The sequence below is a fragment of the Orcinus orca genome, chromosome 1 (assembly GCF_937001465.1).
Source record: "Orcinus orca chromosome 1, mOrcOrc1.1, whole genome shotgun sequence".
Taxonomy (NCBI): domain Eukaryota; kingdom Metazoa; phylum Chordata; class Mammalia; order Artiodactyla; family Delphinidae; genus Orcinus; species Orcinus orca.
This window is the reverse complement of record NC_064559.1, coordinates 36,353,512-36,375,060: the sequence shown is the minus strand read 5'-3', so window position 1 is coordinate 36,375,060 and position 21,549 is coordinate 36,353,512. Positions and strand designations below refer to the sequence as shown.

Below are 21,549 nucleotides of genomic sequence, written 5' to 3'. Positions count from 1 at the left end.
GGATTCCTTGTTATTGTTATTATCACCTCATGTAAATTAAAAAACAGGAAGGAGAAAATCTCGGAAAGAATTCTAGCTGAGGCCCCAAGTGTGCAATAAAATGTAAAGATCTTAATAAACAAAAGCCCTGAAGAAAAGCATTCAAGAGGCCTGCAAGTTTAATAAAACACGAGTTCAATTAATTTTGTGCAGCTGAACTAAACTGAACGGAATGAGAGCTGGCAGAGCTCCTACTCAACACACTGTAACGCTGATGGAGTAAAAATGAACGGAATCGCTGTTGGCCCCAGAGATACTACAGACGCGCCCGCTCGAGCCACTCGCGTAGGCGAAGAGCCGAGCAGAAGGGGTGAGGCGCCAGGGTGCACCGCTCCGCGCAGGGATCCGCCCCGCCTTCTCCGGCCCCGCCCCCCACGCTTCAGTTCCCAGCCTTGCCACTAGGGGCGGCCGCGAAGCTGCGCGGCCCCGGTTTCCAGCCGGGCCCCTTTCCCAGCCGGGCCCAAGCATGGCTGCCCCCAGGACTGCGGGTCGGGAAGCCGCCGTGCTCGCGCTTTCCTGACAGCCCCTGGCTGATGTGGTCTTCTCTTCCCCAGGCCACTCCAGCAGACATGTTTGCCAAGGCCTTTCGGGTCAAGTCCAACACGGCCATCAAGGGGTCGGACAGGTGAGGGAGAGAAGAGACTGCTCTGCCCACCAGGGCACCCAGACATCTCTCAAGCTCCGCTGGCTCACAGCCTTTTCTGGGCTGGGTCAGCCGACTTGGGGTGGAGGCCGAGGGGTACAGCCGGAGAAGGGACCCCGGGGGGCGGGCCAGGGTGAGTTAGACGTGTTTTGAGAGTGAAGACGGAGAGGAGGCCTGATTTATCTCCCAGGCTGTCTTTTGGATATTTTAGTGAGTTTACGAGAAAGCGTAATTCAATCAGCGCGTACTGACTGCAGTCTGTTTAAGGTGTCGTGGAGGATGCAGAAATGAAGGAAAACGGGGTCCCTGCCCTACCAAGAGCTTTGAGTCCCTTGGGAGAGATTAGATGGGGCACGGAGAACTACAAGTATACGAGAAGAAGTGTCTAGTGATTACCACTGGCAGGAGAGACAGATGGAGGGTGAGGTGAGAGAGGATAAGGCACATGTGGTAAGAGCTGTTTTGCAAATGAAGGTATCACCTTGGGAATTTTGGAGCCAGTGTTCTATAGTTGTCATTCTTGGTGCCCTAGCAGAGCTGTTTAATCATAGGTTGACAGATTTGTCAAGCATATATGAGAAAGGAGTGGGTCCAAGAGCTATGTGTGGAGTCAGGAAGGTAGGGCTTAGCTTCCAGTGGCAGGCTAACTTGGGTTGCTTACCGGATCTCAGTTTTTTCCTTTCTTTGTAAAATGGAAAGACATGCCCCAGGAACATGTGAAAATAGATGAGACATTGGATGAGAGAGAGAATGGGATGTTTTGGAAGAGTGAGAATAGGGCATCATCAACCAGTCTTTTTCTTGGCCCTCGTGATTTTATAGTAAGTCTTGAGTCCTCAATATTTATTAAAATCCATCCAGGCAGCATACATACCAGGTATGTGTGCTCTCTGCAGGAGAAAGCTTCGGGCCGATGTGACAGCTGTTTTCCCCACTCTTGGAACGGATCAGGTCTCTGAGTTAGTACCTGGAAAGGAAGAACTCAACATTGTGAAGTTGTATGCTCACAGAGGGGATGCAGTGACTGTGTACGTGAGTGGTGGTAACCCCATCCTATTTGAACTGGAGAAAAATCTATATCCGACAGGTATGACAATGGGATGGAGATGGCCATTACTATGGTCCTTGCCTAATATCTGTTTCTTCCATTAATCTGTCTTCCTTAAAACAAATAAATGCAAAATCTCCCTAAGAATCTTTTTGGATTTCGTGTCCCTAGAATTGGGTCTTTCAAGATCAGAAACTGCTATAAAAGTGAGGGGAAAAAGGGTTAACACAAAAAAGAAGGTGGTTGCCAAGGGAAATTCTGAGGTGAAGAAACACTTGTTTCTAGTGGGTTAACTAGGGATTGGAGCAGAGGTCGTGAAAAGGGTGGAGTTTCAGGGCATGTAGAAAATGCTTCTTAGAACTTTCACTAGGGGAATTTTCTTAAGATACTGAAGAGATGCTGTGATGGGAAAGAAGCTGGGTTCGTTAAACTCCATACCCAGCTGTCTTCGTGGTGGACTTTGGTTGAGATCTCTCACAGGGATTCTTTCTTAGGCTCTCGTCTGGCTCTCAGGATTCTTTGCTTGCTTTCTTTGTCACAGATCTCAGAGAGGCAGTGTCCTTTTCTCTTTTCCTTGGCTGCTGACACCTACTTTGTCATTTGGGGGCTTTTCTTCCTCCCAGCTTGGCTGCAGCAATGCAGTGCAGTCTCCTACCCCAGGCCACCCCTACCCCCACCCTGCTTTGCTGCTGTACACATACAAGCCCTTTTTGATCTAAGGGTTTTACTGCTAATCCCTGTGGAAACAGAGAGAATAAAAATAATAAACATGGGAAAGTTTCAGAATTTCTTACAGGCTTGTGCCCTGGTTTCGGATTACTTGCTTCTGAGGTCATAAAAGGAATCCTCGTGAGGGCTCTGTCCCTACTTTTATCCACTATGGCCATTAGGGGCTGCTGCAATCCAGGTGGAACGATAGGTGCCTCCACGTCTCAAGTGACACCCAGTTTCTTAAGTCTCCGCCTTCTTCAAGACTGCAGCCTCCTTGAGAAGGGAGTCAGCCTGCTGTAAACTATATGGAATGTGTTTCCCACAGGAAAAGGGGCACTCAGTTCCCAGAGAGGGGGAAAGGGATACTGGACAGGCAAAAGCAGATGTTCACTTCATCACTAGTTTTAGCCTTACACATAAATATCCAACTTTGGCAATTAAACAGACAAAGCTGTAGCTCACTTCATGTGTCTTCTGACCAGTAAAAGTGATAACTTCTCAAGATCATAGATTGAGAGAAACTACTGCAAAGAGCTCAATATAAATGTGTAAAGAATGCAGGTCTCTAAGGCTAAAGGGAGCAAGGATTCTGAAGTAAATAGCATATAACATATAAACCGCTTCACAAACTTGGGGTAACCTAATTTAAAAAAAAAAAGAATGCAACTTCTTTGGGCATCCCCTTACAACCTTCTCTCTAGCTTTGAGTTGAGTTTCTTTTCTACATCTTGATTAATGTGCCCTTAGTGTTTGGCTTTGCCATTCCCCAGGGGGTTGACTTTTGGGCAGTAAGTGTTTTCTGGCTCTCTTCTTGGACAGTGTACACCCTGTGGTCTTATCCCGATCTTCTACCAACATTTACAACATGGCCCCTGGTGCTTGAAAAACTGGTAGGGGGAGCAGGTAAGAGTATTTTCCTATATTCTGGATACTGGCTGAAACCTACTTAGTAAAGGCCAACTACTTTAATAAATGCATCCATTTTGTGCATTCATATGATTGAAAAATAGAATTTTTCCCCATGTCTGTTGCATCTCTTACGTGGCTGCTTCTATGAGCTCTCTGGGCCTCTCTGACCCTGCTGTAAGGCTTAAATAAGATAAGTGACATGAAAGTGCTTTGTGAACTGCCATATGCTATACTTTAGATTAATAAACTGAATTTAGGAAACCAGAATAAGATAGATCATGGAACTGGACCCTCAGCTTGGCGCTTCAGTTTGACCACTAGTCTCCCAGCAGGAAAAGGTCTGATCCTCAGTTTGCCGCTTTTAATTTTCATTATGAATAATGTAGTTGATGCTTAATAAATGTATGTTTGTTGAGCAAATGAATAAATGATGAAGTAAACTGTGGAGTTAGTTGCAATGCTTTTGTTTCCTGCAGATTTGATGCTGCCAGGACTAGTGGTGCCCCCTGCTGGTCTGCCTCAGGTACAGAAGGGTGACCTCTGTGCCATTGCCTTGGTGGGGAACAGGTACTGTGCCAGTCAGCTGTGCCTATGGGGAAAAAACTTAGGGAAAACTTGGGAGGGGTGGGAATGACAACTTCACAGCCTATGGATAAAGGATTAAAAGAAAAAACAGATTCTTCCTGAACAATTAGAGAGTGGGGAATGGCAGTGAGCCTGTGGGGTGTCCATACATCTGGGCCAAGTGTATTTGCTCCTGCTGCTTCTTTTTTAAAATTTATTTGTTTTTTTTCTCCTTTAAAAATTTTTTTCTTAGATTTACAGAAGAGTTGCAAGTATAGTACAGAGTCCTGAAATATTCCTTACCCAGCTTCCTGTAATGATAACATCCTGTATAAACACAGTACAGTTATCAACACTAAGGAATTAACATTGGTACAGTCCTTTTGACACTATTACAGACTTGATGCATATTTCCCCAGTTTTCCCACGATGTCTTTTTTCTTTTTTTGTGTTCAAGAATCCAGTCTAGGTACCACATTGCATTTAGTTGTCATGCCTTCTTAGTCTCCTGTCTGTGACATTTTCTTGGCCTTTCCTGCCTTTCATGGCTTCAACATTATTTTTGTCTAACATCCGCATCATCATCCTCATCTTTTAATTATTTTTAATAGATTTATTGAGATATAGTTTTCATACTATAAAATTCACCTGTTTCAAATGTACAATTCAGTGATTTTTTTTTTAGTATGTTTACAGGGTTGTTCAGCCATCACCACAGTGTCTCTTTTTTAAAATAAATTAGGAAGTAATCGTATGAACAGTTCTGAAAAATCAAAACCCTCTCACCCCATAATCCTTTTCTCCTAGAAGTAACCATTATCATTCTGATGCATGTCCTTGTCAGCCTTCTTCAATGCATATATACACGTGCATATAAAATGTATGGTCTGGGGTGTGTATGTTTAAAAATACAAATAAACAAACTTTATCCCTATTACTTTTTCACTTCAGGTAGTGGGGACATTTTCCGTGTCAGCAAGCACAGATAAGCTGAATCTTTTTACCCGCTGTGGGGTGATGGGAAAAGTCCTCTTCTAGTGGACATTGTGGTTGCCTCTACTTTGTCTCTATCACAAACAAGATCTTCCTGATGCCTCTAGGGACACTAGTGCCAATATTTTTCTAAAGTAGATACTAAGAAGCAGAACTGTTTGGCTGAAGATCGTGCATACTTTCTGTTGCCCTATAAAAATGCTGTGTCAGTTTTCCCTCCTACCTACAGGGTATATGGAGTCTGTTTCCTTACATGCTCACCGACACTGGATGTGATGGGTCATTTTCATTTGTATCATCCTGAATGAAAAATGACATCTTATTATTTTACTCATTGCTTCTTTGAGAGAGAAGCATAGTAGGCATGGGAGGGGTCAGTGTTTAAAGATCTTACTTTTGCTGCTCATATTCTCCTATTTTCCTTGAACCTTTTGGAACCAAGCACCTAGAAATGTTTCCTTCCTTGTTTACCTGTAGCAAAACTTGAAGTTGAAAAGAATGGTGAAATTATTGATTTTTCCCCCCAGTATTCTATCCAAGATAGGAGAAAACTACATAAATGTGTATTTGGCCTCTCAGTTTGGCATTTAGAATGTATGTGGGAATGAAGCCTAGGTGGTTTATGGAAGGGGATGAGGGTACAAGGGAGTTTACTAAAACTGCAAGCCAGGTTCGAGACTGAAGTTCTTGAGCCATTGACCATTCCAAGGGTGGAAGACAAAGATCCGTCTTTTAGGAACTGGGAAAGAAGCCAAATTCAAAGATTCTGTGGCAGGAACTGACCCATGGGCACAGTAAGTGGAGCCACCGGATTAGCAAACATTGTTTTGAAGTTCAGGTGTTGGGAAATCTGCCCTTGAATCATCTACCTTAGGTCCAGGCAACGTTGCCAGGCTTGTATATTCCCCTCCTGTTAGCCAGCTGGACACCAATCCTTACAGGCAATGTGTGAGCATTGCTGAGTAACAGTGGGCTGACAGAGATTTCCATTTGGGCTTTGGTAGTTTTTTTGTAGTTATTGTAAATGTGGCTGTTTTTTATATTTTGGACACATCCAGTTCTTAGATAGATAGTTATACAGAGCAAGCCCTGTTACAAAGAACCAACTCAGAAGGAACCTTTAGTTGGTACCACTGTATCTCTCTTCTCTCTTCCCTGTGGCATCCCTCAGCCTAATTTATGGCATATGAATGGCCTCCCTTCTGAATTTCCATATAGGATGGCTATGCCTTTTTTAAATGGGGAGATAATTTATATTTTTGAAATTAAAGAAAGGAAACTTTAAATATCCTTCTGAGTCCTACCTGGGTTTGATTCATAATAATATAACAATGATAACATCAGTAGAGGAGTTAATTACACAGAAGGGAATATTTGGTCAAGGAATTTTTGAAAGTCGTATGTGTAGGTAATTTGAATAAGATTGAGACTGCACTGAGTTTTAGCTCTGTGATACAAGTGGATGCTTCAGATTTGCAACCGTGGTGCTTTGAACACATGTGTAGAAAGCTGGTCCTGACATGTGCCCTCCTGGAAGACTTTCCCTGACCCTTGTCTCTGGCCTCCTCCTCTCAGAGCCCCTGTTGCCATCGGAGTTGCTGCCATGTCCACAGCTGAGATGCTGACCTCAGGTCTGAAGGGAAGGGGCTTCTCTGTGCTCCACACCTACCAGGACCACTTGTGGTGGGTTCCATGCTTTTTCTGTTTTATAGGGAGCTGGGTGGGCGGAGAGAGCACAGGGCCTGGATTCAGAAGTGAGAGTTTTGATCCCTGCTGTGTCCTTAGTCAAATTGCTGACCCCAGACATTAATTTCCTTGCAAAATGTGGAGAAAAAAAAAAAATATATATATATTTTTGCCTGTTTAGAAAAGAAATTACAGAGAACTTTATTTTCTAGGTGAATTGTAGAATCCTAGGGCTGGAAGAAGGCCTTAGGGACTGTCTTCTCTGCCTCTCAGTACAGTGATATTCTTTATTTTTATGGCACTGGTCGATCTGGCCTTTTCTGCCGTGTACATTAAGGCATTTTCTGACCCCATGACGAGTGCTCGGGAATTCTCACATCTGAATCCAAATCAAAGTAGAGTAGATCCTCAGGCACCAGGGTGATAACCTGATTACTTTCATGTTGTTCAAGTTCCACATTTCGGATCTCGTCCTCATTATGGAACTTGCACTTTCTCACTGTGACAGTTGCTCTCTGGAGCTGTATGTGAGTTTATTTTCTGGTTATTTTCTTGTCATTTAACCAAAATAGTAAGTAGTGCTTTTCTCGAAAGCAGTATACCTGGTCTTTTGGCCAAGTGTTGTGGCCTGTTGGTATAGATTTACCCTTACGTTTTTAGTCAGTCTTGGAGTTAATTATTTTACAAGTATTGGCCAAGCCCTGCTTTGCTGGAGGTACAGCCTCATCAGTCTGGGTTTCAGCAGGCATTTGAGGGCTGCTTACTCACGTACTCACAGCACCTTTTTTTCTGACTGTTAGTCTGGGCAATTAAGGTCCTGTTGTCTAAATTGTCTTATCAGTGGCTGCCTCAGTCTCCCCTCCTCCCACCCTTTCAAAATACTTATGGTATTTACCTGATCAGAATAGCCTAAACATACGCTGTGGCCTCACTAGTAGCCATACTAATAAGCCCTTCTGCAGCTGTTAGTAAAACTTTGTTTGACTTGCATAATCTTAGTAACATAAAGCTTTTTGCTTTTACCGCTCTGCTACGTGGCATCCCTTTTTTTCCTGTCTTCATAAGGCTTAATGGCATAAAACCATTGTAATCTCTACTCTGCAGGTTAGATTGCATTCTTTTTTTCAATTGAGGTATAGTTGATGTACAATGTTGTGTTAGTTTCAGGTGTACAGCCAAGTGATTCTAGTGATCATTAGTATATCTAGTGATTCTAGATATAGATATATACATATATGTTCCTTTTCAGATTCTTTTCCATTAAAGGTTATTACAAGGTATTGAATATAGTTCCTGTGCTATACAGCTGGTCCTTGTCATTTATCTATTTTAGGTTGCATTCTGATTTAACACAGAAGCAACTGTTTTTGCAGTCTTGAGCAGTCCAGGTGTTTGTAATTTGTTCCATACGTTCAACCTTGGGTTTGTATTTCACCAAACTGGTACTACAGATGCGTTTGCAATCTTAATTTGGTTATTTAATTCAAAATAGTTTTATTTTTAATTTATATGAAGGGAATACTTTGGAAGGGGAGCTCCACTTTAACTATGTTGTCTTTAATCTTTCTCTGTCTCTGAATTTCTGTTAATAATATTATTATTCCTTTGGGTTAAAGAGGAGGCAAGAATTACTCTCCCCATTTGAGAGATGAGGAAACTGAGGCATGGGACTTCTCTGGGCCCAGAATTGGAAACAGATTTTGAGAGGCACACCCAGGTTCTCTGGCCTCTCCTGGACACCTCTGCCTGTGGGTCTTACTCTCTCTGGACCCCCGCTGACCCCCTGACCGGGGCTGGAGAGTGTTGCGGCTGCTGCTCAGTGTTTCTGACATGAGGTTTTTGCAGGCGATCTGGAGACAAGTCCTCTCCACCATCCATTGCTCCACTGGCCCTGGATCCCCCAGATCTCAGTGAAGAGAAGGGGTCTGTCCAGGCAGACACCACCTCGCAGGGAGACATGAGGCGCCTGACCCTGGAGGGAGAGGAGGAGGAGGGGGAGGTTCAGCAGAGGTGTGGGGAGAAGTCCCTGTCGGAAGCCACAGAAGACCCCAGTGTCGGGAGCCTGAACCCAGACCCCACGGACAGCAAGACCCTTCAAGGTACAGCTCTGGCAGAAGTAGGGCAGTCTCCTCTCAGTGTAGGAGACTTAAGTGCTCTGCTCTGCTTCTGACTAGAGCGGCACTACAGCTCCGGGAGGGGAGGGGAAAGTCCTTATTTTTGCTGAGGGTGGTGCCGCAGCCCTTTGCCATCTTACCTGGGAGTCTTCCGCATATGTCGCGTTTCCCTGGATACCCGTCGACTCTGCTATTTGGACTGTTCCCAGCTACACGGCCCTCTTAGTTTTCTTCTGCCTCTGACTTCTCTATCAGAGAAGCATCTGCGCCTGGCTGGGTGGGACTTTGTGGCCTGACCCCTTCTGTAGGGTGAGACCTCTGTAAAGGCTCAGTGTTCTAGAGAGTCTGCGAGCTTTGGTGCCTGGGAATGGGCTCCTTCAGAGCTGAGGGGTAAGGTACGGATGTCACTGTGCGGGGAGTTTACCTGTGCTGCGCGGGCCTTCTGCGGCCCTCAGGAAGGATGTGGTTCTTGTCTTTTCCTTGCAGAGCAAATGGACGAACTGTTGCAGAGATGCTTCTTGTGTGCTTTGAAGTACCGCGTCAAGAAGGCTGACCTCCCTTTACTCACCAGCACTCTCCTGGGCAGCCACATGTTCTCCTGCTGGTATGGAAGGCATGGTGTGGGCTGGGGGCTGGGCGGTGGGTCTCTCTCTTGCTCTTTGGTGGTAGGATGGGACAAGGCTGATGGGGGAATTGTTTTAGGGACATGATGTGGAAAGAGTGAAGTGAAGGGTTGATCTAGCAAATACTGAGTTTTAAAGACTTAAGTTTTAGCCAGTAAAAGGATGTTGAGGAAATGAAGGTTAAAATTCGCAAGGCGCTTTGAGCACTGCCTCTGCTGTGGTGATTCTGGGCTCTTTTACTGATCGGGCAGCATGTCCGGCCCCGGAAGGGCCCTGGGGCAGCCTGTTTGTCTGGAGGCTTCAATCCCCTCACACCTTTCTGAAGAGTAGGTGGGCCAGATTAGGTTGTGTCAGCAGGAAGAATCGGTGTGAACCCCCCACCCGACCCGCACACACAGCCACCAGCAGAGGGAGTGTTACATGTGGGTTGAACCTGGACTTTGAAGACAGAGCCATCTGGGCTCAAAAACCAGCTCCCCACGGTGTTGGAGCAAAGGTGTATTTGAACCCATTACCAGGCTTCTCTGAGCCCTGATTTCTAACACTTGTAAGATTGCTGTCAAGATCAAATAACCTGACATTTAATAAGCACCCAGTAAATATTATCATGTCAGGAGATTTGCTTATTGATTTTCACCTCAAGTCTGAATTTCTTTCTGAGAATTTTGCTCTGTTTTTTAAAAAAGTGGTTTTAAGGGGCTTCCCTGGTGGCGCAGTGGTTGAGAGTCTGCCTGCCGATGCAGGGGACATGGGTTTGTGCCCCTGTCCGGGAAGATCCCACATGCCGCGGAGCGGCTGGGCCCGTGAGCCATGGCCGCTGAGCCTGCGCGTCCGGAGCCTGTGCTCCGCAAAGGGAGAGGCCACAACAGTGAGAGGCCCGCGTACCGCAAAAAAAACAAGAAAAAAAAAAAAGTGATTTTAATGTAATTCTCTTCCTCTACATATGAGTTTCTTTAAGGCATTCTATACACGTATGGGGTCTGGAGTGCGTGGCAGGATACTTGGTAATTTGTCCTGACCTTCCTGGGTTGCAAGTAACTGGGAAAGGGGTAGAGGTTCTTAGCCTGGGGTGGGTTCTAGAAGGGATCCCTATGAATCCCACTGCTTTTGCTTGTCACATTTTGAGAGAAGATGTACGTTCTGGGGCGATAGAATGATTACAGCTTTCATTAGGGATCTTTCCCCCAAAGCTAACAGTCTATAAAGAGTCAGATAGTAATTATTTTAGGCTTTGCAGGCCCTACAGTCTCTGTTGCAACTGTGCAAGTCTGCCATTGTGGCAGTGAAGCAACCATAGACAGTAGATGAACGGGCATTGCCAGATCTGGCCTGCAGGATGTGGTTTGCCTTGCTGCCACAGTGAGCTTGGTGTTGCAGACGCTCACCTGGAGGTGAAACTTCTGAGGCCACAGAAGCCTGTCTAGTTTGAAAGGAATCTAAAGCTGTATCTGGTACAGTAGCCACAAGCCATGTGTGGCTATTTAAGTTTAAATTAAATAAAATTTAAAATTCAGTTCCTTAGTCACATTCGTCACGTTTCCAGTGCTTAATAGCCACATCTGTCTAGTGGCCACCACGTTGATAGCAGAGAACATTCCATCCTTACAGAAAGGCCTATTGGACAGCAAGGACCTGGAGGAGCTAAAGTCTGCATCTCTCTCTGATGCTGCCGATGGGCAGAGAGCTCTGGAACAGCGGCCTCTTTCTGAACGTGCAGGAGGAAGGCTGAGGAAAATGTCCTCCTCTCAGTGTCAGGCAGGCCGTACCACTACTGCTTTGTTAGCTTAACTTGCCTTTTCCATCTGCCATCAGCCCCGAAGGACGACAACTGGACATAAAGAAGTCAAGCTACAAAAAGGTAAGCGGGTCCCTTCTCTGCATACCCACACAGGGAGCTGTGTAGGGGCACACGTGGCGTGAGCTGGTGGACATGGGGAAGCCCTGTCTGCAGGGCTGAGGCTAGAATTAAGCTTTTTGATTCCAGGTATAGGGGGTGGAAGAAAACTCTCCCTGGGCTGAGGCAGTTGGGTGGGCACCCACTCCCCTCTCTCCTTCCCACCCCTTTATATCTGATCCAAGTTCTGAAAGGCTTCACCGGCAGGGGCCCTTCCCTTCCTAACTGGATGAGGACAGGGACTGTCCCACGTCCCTCCCCGGGACCTGCCCAGCTCGGTGTCTGGCATGTCTCAGGTGCTCAGCGTGTGTGCAGAGTCGATGAGGTCCCCTACCACTGGCCCTCTCTCCCTTAGCTCTCTAAGTTCCTGCAGCACATGCAGCAGGAGCAGATTATACAGGTGCAGGAGCTGAGCAAAGGGGTGGAGAGCATTGTGGCTGTGGACTGGAAGCACCCGAGGTGAGTGCAGGGGGCCTGGTCACCGCAGCTCAGCTGGCCCCAGGGCACCTGGGCCACGGACCGGGAATCGCCGAGACACTAGTATAAAATGTGTTTTTTCTTTCCTTCTGCTGGGTTTTAGGATCACATCTTTCGTCATACCCGAGCCCTCCCCGACCTCCCAGACAATCCAGGAGGGTAGCAGGGAACAGCCCTATCACCCTCCAGATATAAAATCCCTCTACTGTGTCCCAGCCAGCATGACCCTGCTCTTCCAGGAGTCTGGCCACAAGTGAGTTTTTGGAGAGCAGCCCTTCTCTGCCTGCTTGGTGTTCTGGCCTATAATCCTTTCAGCCTAAGTAGTGTTCTTCTGTGACTGGCAAAACCTGCTCTGCCCCCTCCTCCCTTTCTCCCAGATCCAGCTTCAAGCCTCCTTCCCCTGGGAAGGGTCTCTGGACTAAGTGAATGAGAGAGTAGGTCTCTCCCTTTTCTACCTGTAATTATTCTTCACACGGCCCTGCTGGCCCCTGGCAGGAAAAGGGAAGAACCCAGAGGTCGAGAAGCTGAGGACATCGCCCTGCTGAGCAGGAAGTGAATCTTGGTATTTACAGTTTGTCTCCCAGCATAGCGTGAATAACGCCCCCCGTCACTTCTCACCTAGGAAGGGGAGCATCCTCGAGGGCAGTGAGGTCCGAACAATCGTCATCAACTACGCCAAGAAAAATGACCTGGTTGATGCAGACAACAAAAAGTGAGTGGATGGGGAGGGGAGCTCACCCCATGTCTTTCAGTGTTCATCTTCAGAACATGTGGGGGGCGGCTGGGAGGGAGGGGTGCAGGAGATCACAGACTGCTAGCAATAATCAAGGCCAGTGGTTTCTAAACCATAGGCTGTGGACACTTAGAGCTGTGGTCTAAGGTAGTCAGATCCAGATATGCTGTCAACATTGACTGTAGCCTGAGTAAGCATCATCTCATATGTATCTACTGTTGATTTTCCAATGCACTTGCTCTTGTGAGGAACAAAACGCAAACTTTAAAAAATTTTACCAAAGCCATCTTAGCTTTTTGGTATTCTCTGTTTTCTTAGTAAGTGGATATAGAAGGTAAACTACTAAATGAAGAGTGTTTCATTAATTTTTTTGTTTTTAATTTCAAAAGATACCCTCATGATCAAAAAGTTGGGAACTACTGGTTTAATCATGGTTAGTTAGTAGCAGAAGTGAGCCGGGATCCCGGTCTTCAGAATTTTTTCCCATCCCACTTTCCCCTCCACTGCCTGTTTCTCCTTTATTCTAGGAAAGCAGACGTGTACCTCCCATCCAGAGGGTACGTTGCTTCATGGACTGTGAACCCCTAATTGGTTCTAATAATCCTGAATGACTTTAAACAACACATAACACATGAATCCTGAGTGGACCCTGGGATCAGAAGGGGCGGGGCTAGGAGTTCTTTACTGCCTTTTCTTTCCCTTTAGTCTTGTGAAATTGGATCCCATCCTATGTGACTGCATCTTAGAGAAAGGTGAACAGCACACAGTCATGAAGCTTCCATGGGACAGTCTCCTGAACAGGTAGTGGGGATTGGCAGCCCCTCCCCAATGTTTCCATCCCCTCTCCTTAATGTCTATCACATTGGACTTAAGAACTGGCCCTCTCATCAGCTCCGACTTTCTTTCCATAATTCACACCATGTCAGTCTACATAAACACAGGCTTGGGTAATTCTGATGCGGAGGGTCTTTGGAGCAATATGAGCCAACACAGTATAGAAGAACTTGAGAAGGAGAGAGAAGAGGAACATTAATTAGAAATAAGAGCTTCAAAAACAGAAGGTGTGGGTGGTGGGTGGGGATTGTCTTAAAGTCTTTTCAAAGGAAGGATTCTTATACTCTTTCTTTTCCGTAGACCCAAAACTGAAAATAACTTCTATAAGGAGTTAGCAAACTGTAGCCTGTGGGCCAAATCTGGCCTGCTACCTGTTTTTGTAAATAAGGTTTTATTGGCACGCAGCCACACCCATTTGTTTACATATTATCTGTGCTGCTTTCCTGCTAAATGGCAGAGTTGAGTAATTTCAACAGAGACCATATGGCCCTTGAAAGCCTAAAATATTTACCACCTGGCCCTTTCTAGAAAAAGTTTGTCAATCTCAATATATATGCTAGCAAAAGAAAATCTGGTTAGACAAAAGGTAGAAATTCCTTGTGGTAAAGGTGTCTATAAATGATGCATGATTGCAGCATGTCAGAAATGTGAAGCAGCACTTTATTCTGCTGGGTAAGGGAGACTCTTGAGATAGTAAACTCCACAAGCCCGCCTGGGCAGGTTTTCAGAAGGCCAGGCAAGTGGACAGTTTCTAGGGGCTCGAGTCTCGGATGTTCCCTTCCCTGAGTCAGTGGGTCTTGACTGTGGCCACACTTTGGGGAGCTTTAAAAAATGAATCTTCCTGATGAGAGTCTCTGACTTAATTGGTCTGGGGTTTAGCTCCCTAGCTGATTTGAATGATTCTACTGTGCAGGCAGAGGTGAACCGCCACCTGTAAGATCAGCTTCCATCTAGCTGTCTGCTGGGAATGGGATATGAGGAAATGGTTTCTGCTGGCTTTATCAGTCACCAACTCATTAACTCCTGTTTCAGATGTTTGGAAAAATTGCAGCCTGCCTATCAAGTGACCTTTCCAGGACAAGAGCCCATTGTGAAGAAAGGCAAAATCTGCCCAATTGACATCACCCTAGCACAGAGAGCTTCTAACAAAAAGGTAATTTTTAAAAGACACAACGTTTGAAGATGGTGATTTAATGTCCCTGCTAAGTTCTAGTCTCTCTAATGTGATCGGAGGTTTTTAGATTGGCCTTAAACGCCTCAAAGATTGTTTAGGAAACACCCATGTTTGTGTGACTGGGTTAGGCCCTATGTAAAACAGGTAAAGCTGACCCCCTCCCTCACTGCTCTCTAGGATTTTGTGCTAGGAAACTTGCTAGAGCCTGGTTCTAAAAGTAAACAAGATCTTATATTTATTTTTTTCTTAGAACTATGGTAGGGGCTTTCAGCTCTTACTCATTCTGTTACCTCTTGGGCCTTGCTCAGTGAAAATAACTACTAAAGAATCGCTGAAGGAGGGACTTCCCTGGTGGTGCAGTGGTTAAGAATCTGCCTGCCAATGCAGGGGACATGGGTTCGATCCCTGGCCTGGGAAGATCCCACATGCTGTGGAGCAACTAAGCCCATGCACCACAACTACTGAGCCTGCACTCTAGAGCCCGCGTGCCTCAACTACCAAGCCCACATGCCGCAACTACTGAAGCCCACGTGCCGCAACTACTGAAGCCTGCGTGCCTACAGCCTGTGCTCCGCAACAAGAGAAGCCACCGCAATGAGGAGCCCGTGCACCACAACGAAGAGTAGACCCTGCTCGCCGCAACTAGAGAAAGCCCACACGCACCAAAGAAGACGCAACGCAGCCAAAAGAAAAAAAAAAAAGAAAGGAAAGAAAAAAAGAATCGCTGAAGGAACTGAGTGTGTTTAGCTTGGCAACACAAAGTCGTAGGGAACAAATTACATCTGTCTTCAAATATGTGAAAAGCTGTACTTGGAAAAGGAGTGCACTTATTTTGTATGCCTTGAGAAGACAGAAATAAGATTATTGGGTAGAAATCCCAAGAAGCCAGACTTGGGTTCAAAATAAAGAACTTTCTAGTAGTGTGTGGTTATGAACGTGGGCTTTGAGATTAGAGACCTGGGTTCCAGTGTGGCCTTGCTGCCTGACTTTGAGCAAGTTACTTAATGTTATTTTGCCTGAGTTTCCTTATTTGAAGAATGGGGATAATACCTACCTCATAAGGCACTGTGAGGATCAAATGAAGGAATATATGTAGGCGAAGCACTTAGAATAGTATTTGGCATATAAACGTTCAATAAATGAGAACCAAACAATGATAACCTTAATAATTAGCAATAGCCACCATTTCTTGAATGTGTAATTATGTGTGATGATGGTTTTGTCTTTATGTTAAAAAGAGCCCTTGTCTTTTGGCGATACATACGGAAATATTTGCAGACGAGATCTGATGTCTAGGGGGATTTGCTTTAAAGTAACACAGGAATGGGGGTGGGTGGGGATATAGATGAATCAAGGTTGGTCATGAGTTGATAATTGTTAAAATTCATGATGGGTACATGGGAGCTCATCTTACTATTCTACTTTTATTTATGTTTTAAATTCTCCATAAAAAAAACTTTTAAAAAGTATATGAATTTTTTCATTATTAAATTTGTTATGGTGATCGATGATCAGTGATCTTTGATGTTACTATTGTGAAAAAGGTTACAACTCGTTGAAGGCTCAGGTGATGGGTAGCACTTTTTAGCAATAAGGTATTTTTTAATTAAGGTATATACTTTGTTTTTTAAGACATAATATTATTGCAAACTTAACAGTATAGTGAGAACATAACTTTTAAAAATATTTCATTGACGTATAGTTGATTTACAATGTTGTGTTAATTTCTGCTCTACAGCAAAGTGATTCAGTTATACATATATATATTCTTTTTTGTATTATTTTCTGTATGGTTTATCACAGGATATTGAATATAGTTCCCTGTGCTATACACTAGGACCTTGTTATTTTTCCATCCTGTATTTACTAGTTTGCATTTGCTAGTCCCAAACTCCTAATCCTTCCCTTACCCACCCGCCTCCCCCTTGGCAACCACAAGACTGTTCTCTATGTCTGTGAGTCTGTTTCTGTTTCATAGATAAGTTCATTTGTGTTGTATTTTAGATTCCATATATAAGTGATATCATATGGTATTTGTCTTTCTCTTTCTGACTGACTTTGCTTAATGTGATAATCTCTAGGTCCGTCCATGTTGCTGCAAATGGCACTATTTAATTCTTTTTTATGGCTGAGTAATATTCCATTGTATATATGTACCACATCTTCTTTATCCATTCATCTGTAAATAGAATGATAGATAGGTTGTTTCCATGTCTTGGCTATTGTAAATAGTGATGCTATGAGCATAGTGGTACATGTATCTTCTCGAGTTATAGTTTTGCCTGGGTATATGCCCAGGAGTGGGATTGCTAGATCATATGGTAGTTCTATTTTTTAGTTTTTTGAGGAACCTCCATACTGTTCTCCATAGCAGCTGTACCAATTTACATTCCCACCCAGAGTGTCAGAGGGTTCCCTTTTCTCCACATCCTCTCCAGCATTTATTATTTGTAGACTTTAATGATGGCCATTCTGAACAGTGTGAGGTGGTACCTCATTGTGGTTTTGATTTTCATGAGAACGTAACTTTTATATGCACTGGGAAACCAAAAATTCATGTGACTCATTTTACTGTGATACTCGCTTTATCATGGTGGGTCTGGAACTGAACCCACAATACCTCTGAGGTGTGCCTGTATTGGATGGGGTAGAAAGAAAAAATCAATTTAGAAGCACAAAAATTAATTATTTGGATGAAGGTACCATGGTTATAGGGATGGTGAACATAGGGGGTGAGGAGGCTTCTGAGGCCCTGGAAGGTTTCTGGAGGGGAGGGCATGTGGTCTGTACCCACCATCAGTCTTCTGTCCCCCACAGGTGACTGTGGTCCGGAACTTGGAGGCCTATGGTCTGGACCCATGCTCAGTGGCTACCACCCTCCAGCAGCGATGCCAGGCTAGCACTACTGTCACTCCTGCCCCTGGGACCAAGGACATCCTGCAGGTTCAGATCCAGGGAAATCAGATCCACCACCTCGGCCGGCTGTTGCTTGGTGAGCATCCCCTCTTAAGAAGCAGACACATTGGTCTAACTTGGCAAAGATCTTCCTACCAACTAAACTCACCCTAGTGAGTCTACCATATATGTAGCTTTTAGCAGCCAGAGAGAGGTAGAACTAATGTTTGAACTAGATCCTTTAGCCCCCAAATTCATTGTTTTCTCCACCATGCTAGTAGTTTTCTTCCTGGTTTTCCTTTTTTTGTAAGACATTTGTTGAGCACCCAAACTTTGCTAGGCACTTTGCTGGGCTTTTTGCAGGCTTGGTCTCTCTGAATCATAACGATGCTGCAGAACTGTTTCTGTTTTGCAGATGAGGAAACTAAGTTTCAGTACATTGCGCTGAGACATTCAGCTGTTCAGTGCTGCAGCTGGGCTCTGAACTTTGATTTGCTTGACTCCCAAGCCTAGGTTCTTTCTACCAACCCTGAGTCACCCAGCCTCCAGTCTGTCCTCAATGCCAGCTGCCGGAGTCAGCTTCCTAAAACAATGTGATCACATCACTCCTCTCTGAAAAACTTTTTATATCTCCTTAATGCCTTCAGAATAAACTCTTAAGCTCAATAAACAAGACCCTCCCAGCCCAACCCCATCTTCCATCCGGGTTCTCTGGCAGGTCCCTGATCCCCACGCCAGGCTTCAGCCGTGCTGGTCTCCTTTGCTGTTCCCCATGTGCACCTGCATATTCACACCTGGGTGCTTTCCTCTGTGTTGTCGCCTCACCTTGCGTGGCCTCTCACATCCTCACCTTAAAGGCTCATTGGCCCAGCTCAGGGGTCACAGGAAGCCTGTCTTAGAACATGTCCCTTTTTTTTTTTTTTCTGTTTCCTTAAATTGACATTTAAAAAACTGCTAACATAGTACTTTCCAATTGTGTTTATATTTCTGGTTAGTGTCTACAACTTGGCTAATTTATTCTGTTGTCTGAACTCCCTGTTAGACTGAACTTCTTGAATCAGAGACCTTACCTTTTTCATCCTTTTTTCATGCCCAGGGTCTGGCCCATAGTAAATGCTCAATAAGCAAATTTATTTTATGGTCTAAGGCAGTACCCAGCAGTTAACTTTTACAGTTGAGCCCCTTTAAGTGAAAAACCCCATACGAAATACAGAGGAAAAAAGATAAACACATGACTGAACTCAGACACACACATTCTCTCTTGTGAGAAAATTATAAATGCCTGAAGTACACCTAGAAGGTAGCTATCAACGTGAAAATTGCTGAAATACACACTTCATCCTCGAGGTGTAAGGATAAATGGTCCATTCCCGTTGGAGTTGAGTTTGAGCTGGGTATAGAAGAGCAGGTCATATGATGGAAATGGTTTGAACTGAGAGTTGACAGCAGGAATGAGCACACAGTGGGGCAAGAGGGCCAGGAGGCAGCTGTGCAGATTGGGGACCTTGGAGGTCGGGGCCAAGGAGGGTCATTGCAGACCAAGGGGAAGGAGTTGCGGGGAGGAGAGCATACACATGCCTCACTGAGGAGTTTCTGCCTTTTGGATTGTAGAAGAGTATCGGCTTCCTCGAAAACACATCCAGGGCCTGGAAAAGGCCCCCAAACCTGGCAAGAAGAAGTGACAGACTCTTGTTTCATGTGGTTGATCCAGAGGAAATCCAAGCTGTGGGCTGGTAATTTATATGAGTATTTTCTGCTTTTGCAAATTAAAAAAATATATAATTCTTTACCAAAATAAATTTTTATTCTAATCTAAATTTGATTTCCCTCCTGTTTCCTCCACTTAGCTAAAATGTTGTACGAAGTTTTCAGATCAGAAGCCATTTTAAATGGACACTCAAGGCCGTTGTGGTGTGCCTTTTCCATTCATGTGGTTCCAGTCATTTTAGTTTGTCCTCTGCTTTCAAGGCTGAATAGCCCATGCAGAGTTCAGGCAGGTGGGCCCTTCCCATTTTTAAAGTCCCTCTACCAAATATTCAACAGCCTCTTGCTATTCTTACTACCTAATTAACCTCCTAGCCCAAAATCACTCCTTCACATCTTTAAAGGGCTGTTTATATAGATATTTATATTTGTCATCAATCAAGGCAAAAGAAGGAAGGGTTGGCCTTAAGTTCTAGCAAAGTTTAGGCTATACAGAAATAAGAAACAGTGAAAGCATATTAGGACATGGAATTCTATACAGCAATGATTTTTCCCCAACATTGGCAACTGCCACTAACAGCCGTAAGTTGTGATGTGGCTGCAAGATGATGGCTTTGCTGCAGTGAAGTCTTAGCCAACAAATGCTTTCTTTAGCCTCAAACTTCTTCACCTGGGGCTCATGGAAGAGGTCTTCAGTTGATCTTCAGAGGGTCCACGAACTTTTCCGAAAGAGTGTGCAAGATTTTGTATGATCATTTTCCTAAAAGAGGTTACCATGCTTTTGTCAAATTCCCAGCAGGATCATGTGATGCCAAAAAGGTTCAGAACCCCTGCTGTGGTCCCTGCTCAGTTTGTGGCAGTCATTTCTGTACCAGGGCTCTCCTTGTACGATAGGAAGAAGGGCTGAGCTGAATAACTGCAGAGTTCTTTGGTTTTACCATCAAAAAAACACACTTCAGTTTACTTCCTTTTTTCCCTTGGTCATACCACTTTTGTTTTTTTTAAACCAAGATAAAGGCTTGAAACTATCTACAGTATTCACAAATTCCCCATCTGGGGCTTGAAAAAGAAGAAGGGGATGAGTATGAAAATGTGTGTGTGAGGTTCCTTGCCTTCTGTTATTAGGCCCCGAATAATTGTCCTTTTCACTGCTGACTCACTGTAAGTAAACTCCTTTTTTACCGATCCACTCCGTTGACATAAGCAATATGAAACTGAGAAAGAGATTTCTAGAAATTGACCCCAAACAAGATTCTGTTACAGCAGAACCCTTGGACAGACACTTTGATCTAAGGGAGCACAGTATGTACAGCAGTCATGAAATATGGTCCTCATATGAATACAAATAACACGTAGTACTTTATAAAGTTCTTTCACAGACGTGATTCGTTTTGCACAACCCTGGAGGGATTGGAGCCTCAGAGAGAGGTTGTATCTTGCCTTGTTAATCCCTGCTAAAGACACAAGCCAGTAGATGGTGAGGCTGGATCTAAAATGAACATCCAACTCTTCACTGTGGTTTGACCCAGAATTCTGCTGTGAAACAGTGTTGTCAAGACTTGTGCTTCGAACGGTTTTTCCAGTAATGGTGACACATTTGCAATGACTCATCTTCCCTTTCCTCCTTGTGAATAACATAGGTACATGTGAGGAGGCAGGGGAGAGTTAGGCTGTGCAAAGGATTCCTTTTTCTGTGTGCTGAACTGAATAATCTATACCAAGGTCAAATGTACAGCTTTACACTTAATCCCATATTGTAACCAAATGAGTTTCAGTGAAAAGCAGAAACTGCTTCATTTCTGGGTTTTGGCAAAATTATTGAAAGATATACTTCTTGGAGGTCTAGGTGAGCACACATTACAGATGTGCCCCATTCCTGGACACTTTTAAGAATGTCTATTGGACAGGGGGTGCTCTCCTAGAGGGAGGCTGGGAGTGGACTGGATGAGCTCCGGGGGCCTCCATTCATTGCACTGTGTGTGATCAATACCGGAAGGCAGGCGAGAATTTCTTTCTAATAACTTTTACGTGGTTATTACCACGGTTACCGAGATGTTCCTTTGACGGACGTCAGAGCTAAGGTCAAGGGACTGTTTTTGTCATCTAGCCCCCTTCCTCCAGGTGAGATAATCTCAAACTTTCAAGACACATTCCTATCTAATTTTAAAATAATTCTGAAAATAGAAGAATCATTGCTTAACTCAGTAGCCTGTTCTGGTGTTCAATCATCCTTAGCTCCAGAAAGCCCCTCCTCTCTGTAGTAAGTCCCCTTTCCTCTCCTGCTCTGTGCGGATGCAGAATAGCCAGGCCCCTAGGCAGCACCCCCAGCCCATGCCTTTGGATGGTTTTCTCAAGCTGATTTGAACAGTAGCCTTCATTCCTCTGTTCGCTGGCAAAAGGAAATCTGACTTGGACACAAAGTGTGCGTGTTCCTCTATTCCCACCCCCTCTCCCAGCTCCCGATTTCCATGAGATGGGGAAGTTCAAGGAACACATCTCTGGTCTGAA

General features: G+C 44.7%; 1 protein-coding gene across 6 annotated transcripts; it reads left to right on the top strand.

Annotated features, from left to right (window-relative positions):
* The first annotated feature begins 465 nt into the window (after positions 1 to 465).
* On the top strand, positions 466 to 19,154 carry EIF2D (eukaryotic translation initiation factor 2D). 6 transcript variants are annotated; one of them, XM_004282425.3, is made up of 15 exons: positions 468 to 664; positions 1,579 to 1,769; positions 3,261 to 3,344; positions 3,827 to 3,917; positions 6,483 to 6,590; positions 8,439 to 8,692; positions 9,194 to 9,311; positions 11,143 to 11,188; positions 11,580 to 11,683; positions 11,805 to 11,954; positions 12,324 to 12,413; positions 13,140 to 13,235; positions 14,301 to 14,421; positions 17,260 to 17,434; positions 18,949 to 19,154. In XM_004282425.3, the coding sequence occupies exons 1-15, from the start codon at positions 573 to 575 to the stop codon at positions 19,017 to 19,019; spliced, it is 1,791 nt and encodes a 596-aa protein (XP_004282473.1). In that variant the 5' UTR covers positions 468 to 572; the 3' UTR covers positions 19,020 to 19,154. The 6 variants fall into 6 exon arrangements, with proteins under 6 accessions (XP_033266426.1, XP_033266427.1, XP_004282473.1 ...); XM_033410531.2 differs by having other exon boundaries at positions 557 to 664; positions 1,544 to 1,769; XM_033410535.2 differs by lacking the exons at positions 17,260 to 17,434; positions 18,949 to 19,154 and adding an exon at positions 14,693 to 15,907 and having other exon boundaries at positions 466 to 664.
* The last annotated feature ends 2,395 nt before the right edge of the window (positions 19,155 to 21,549 follow it).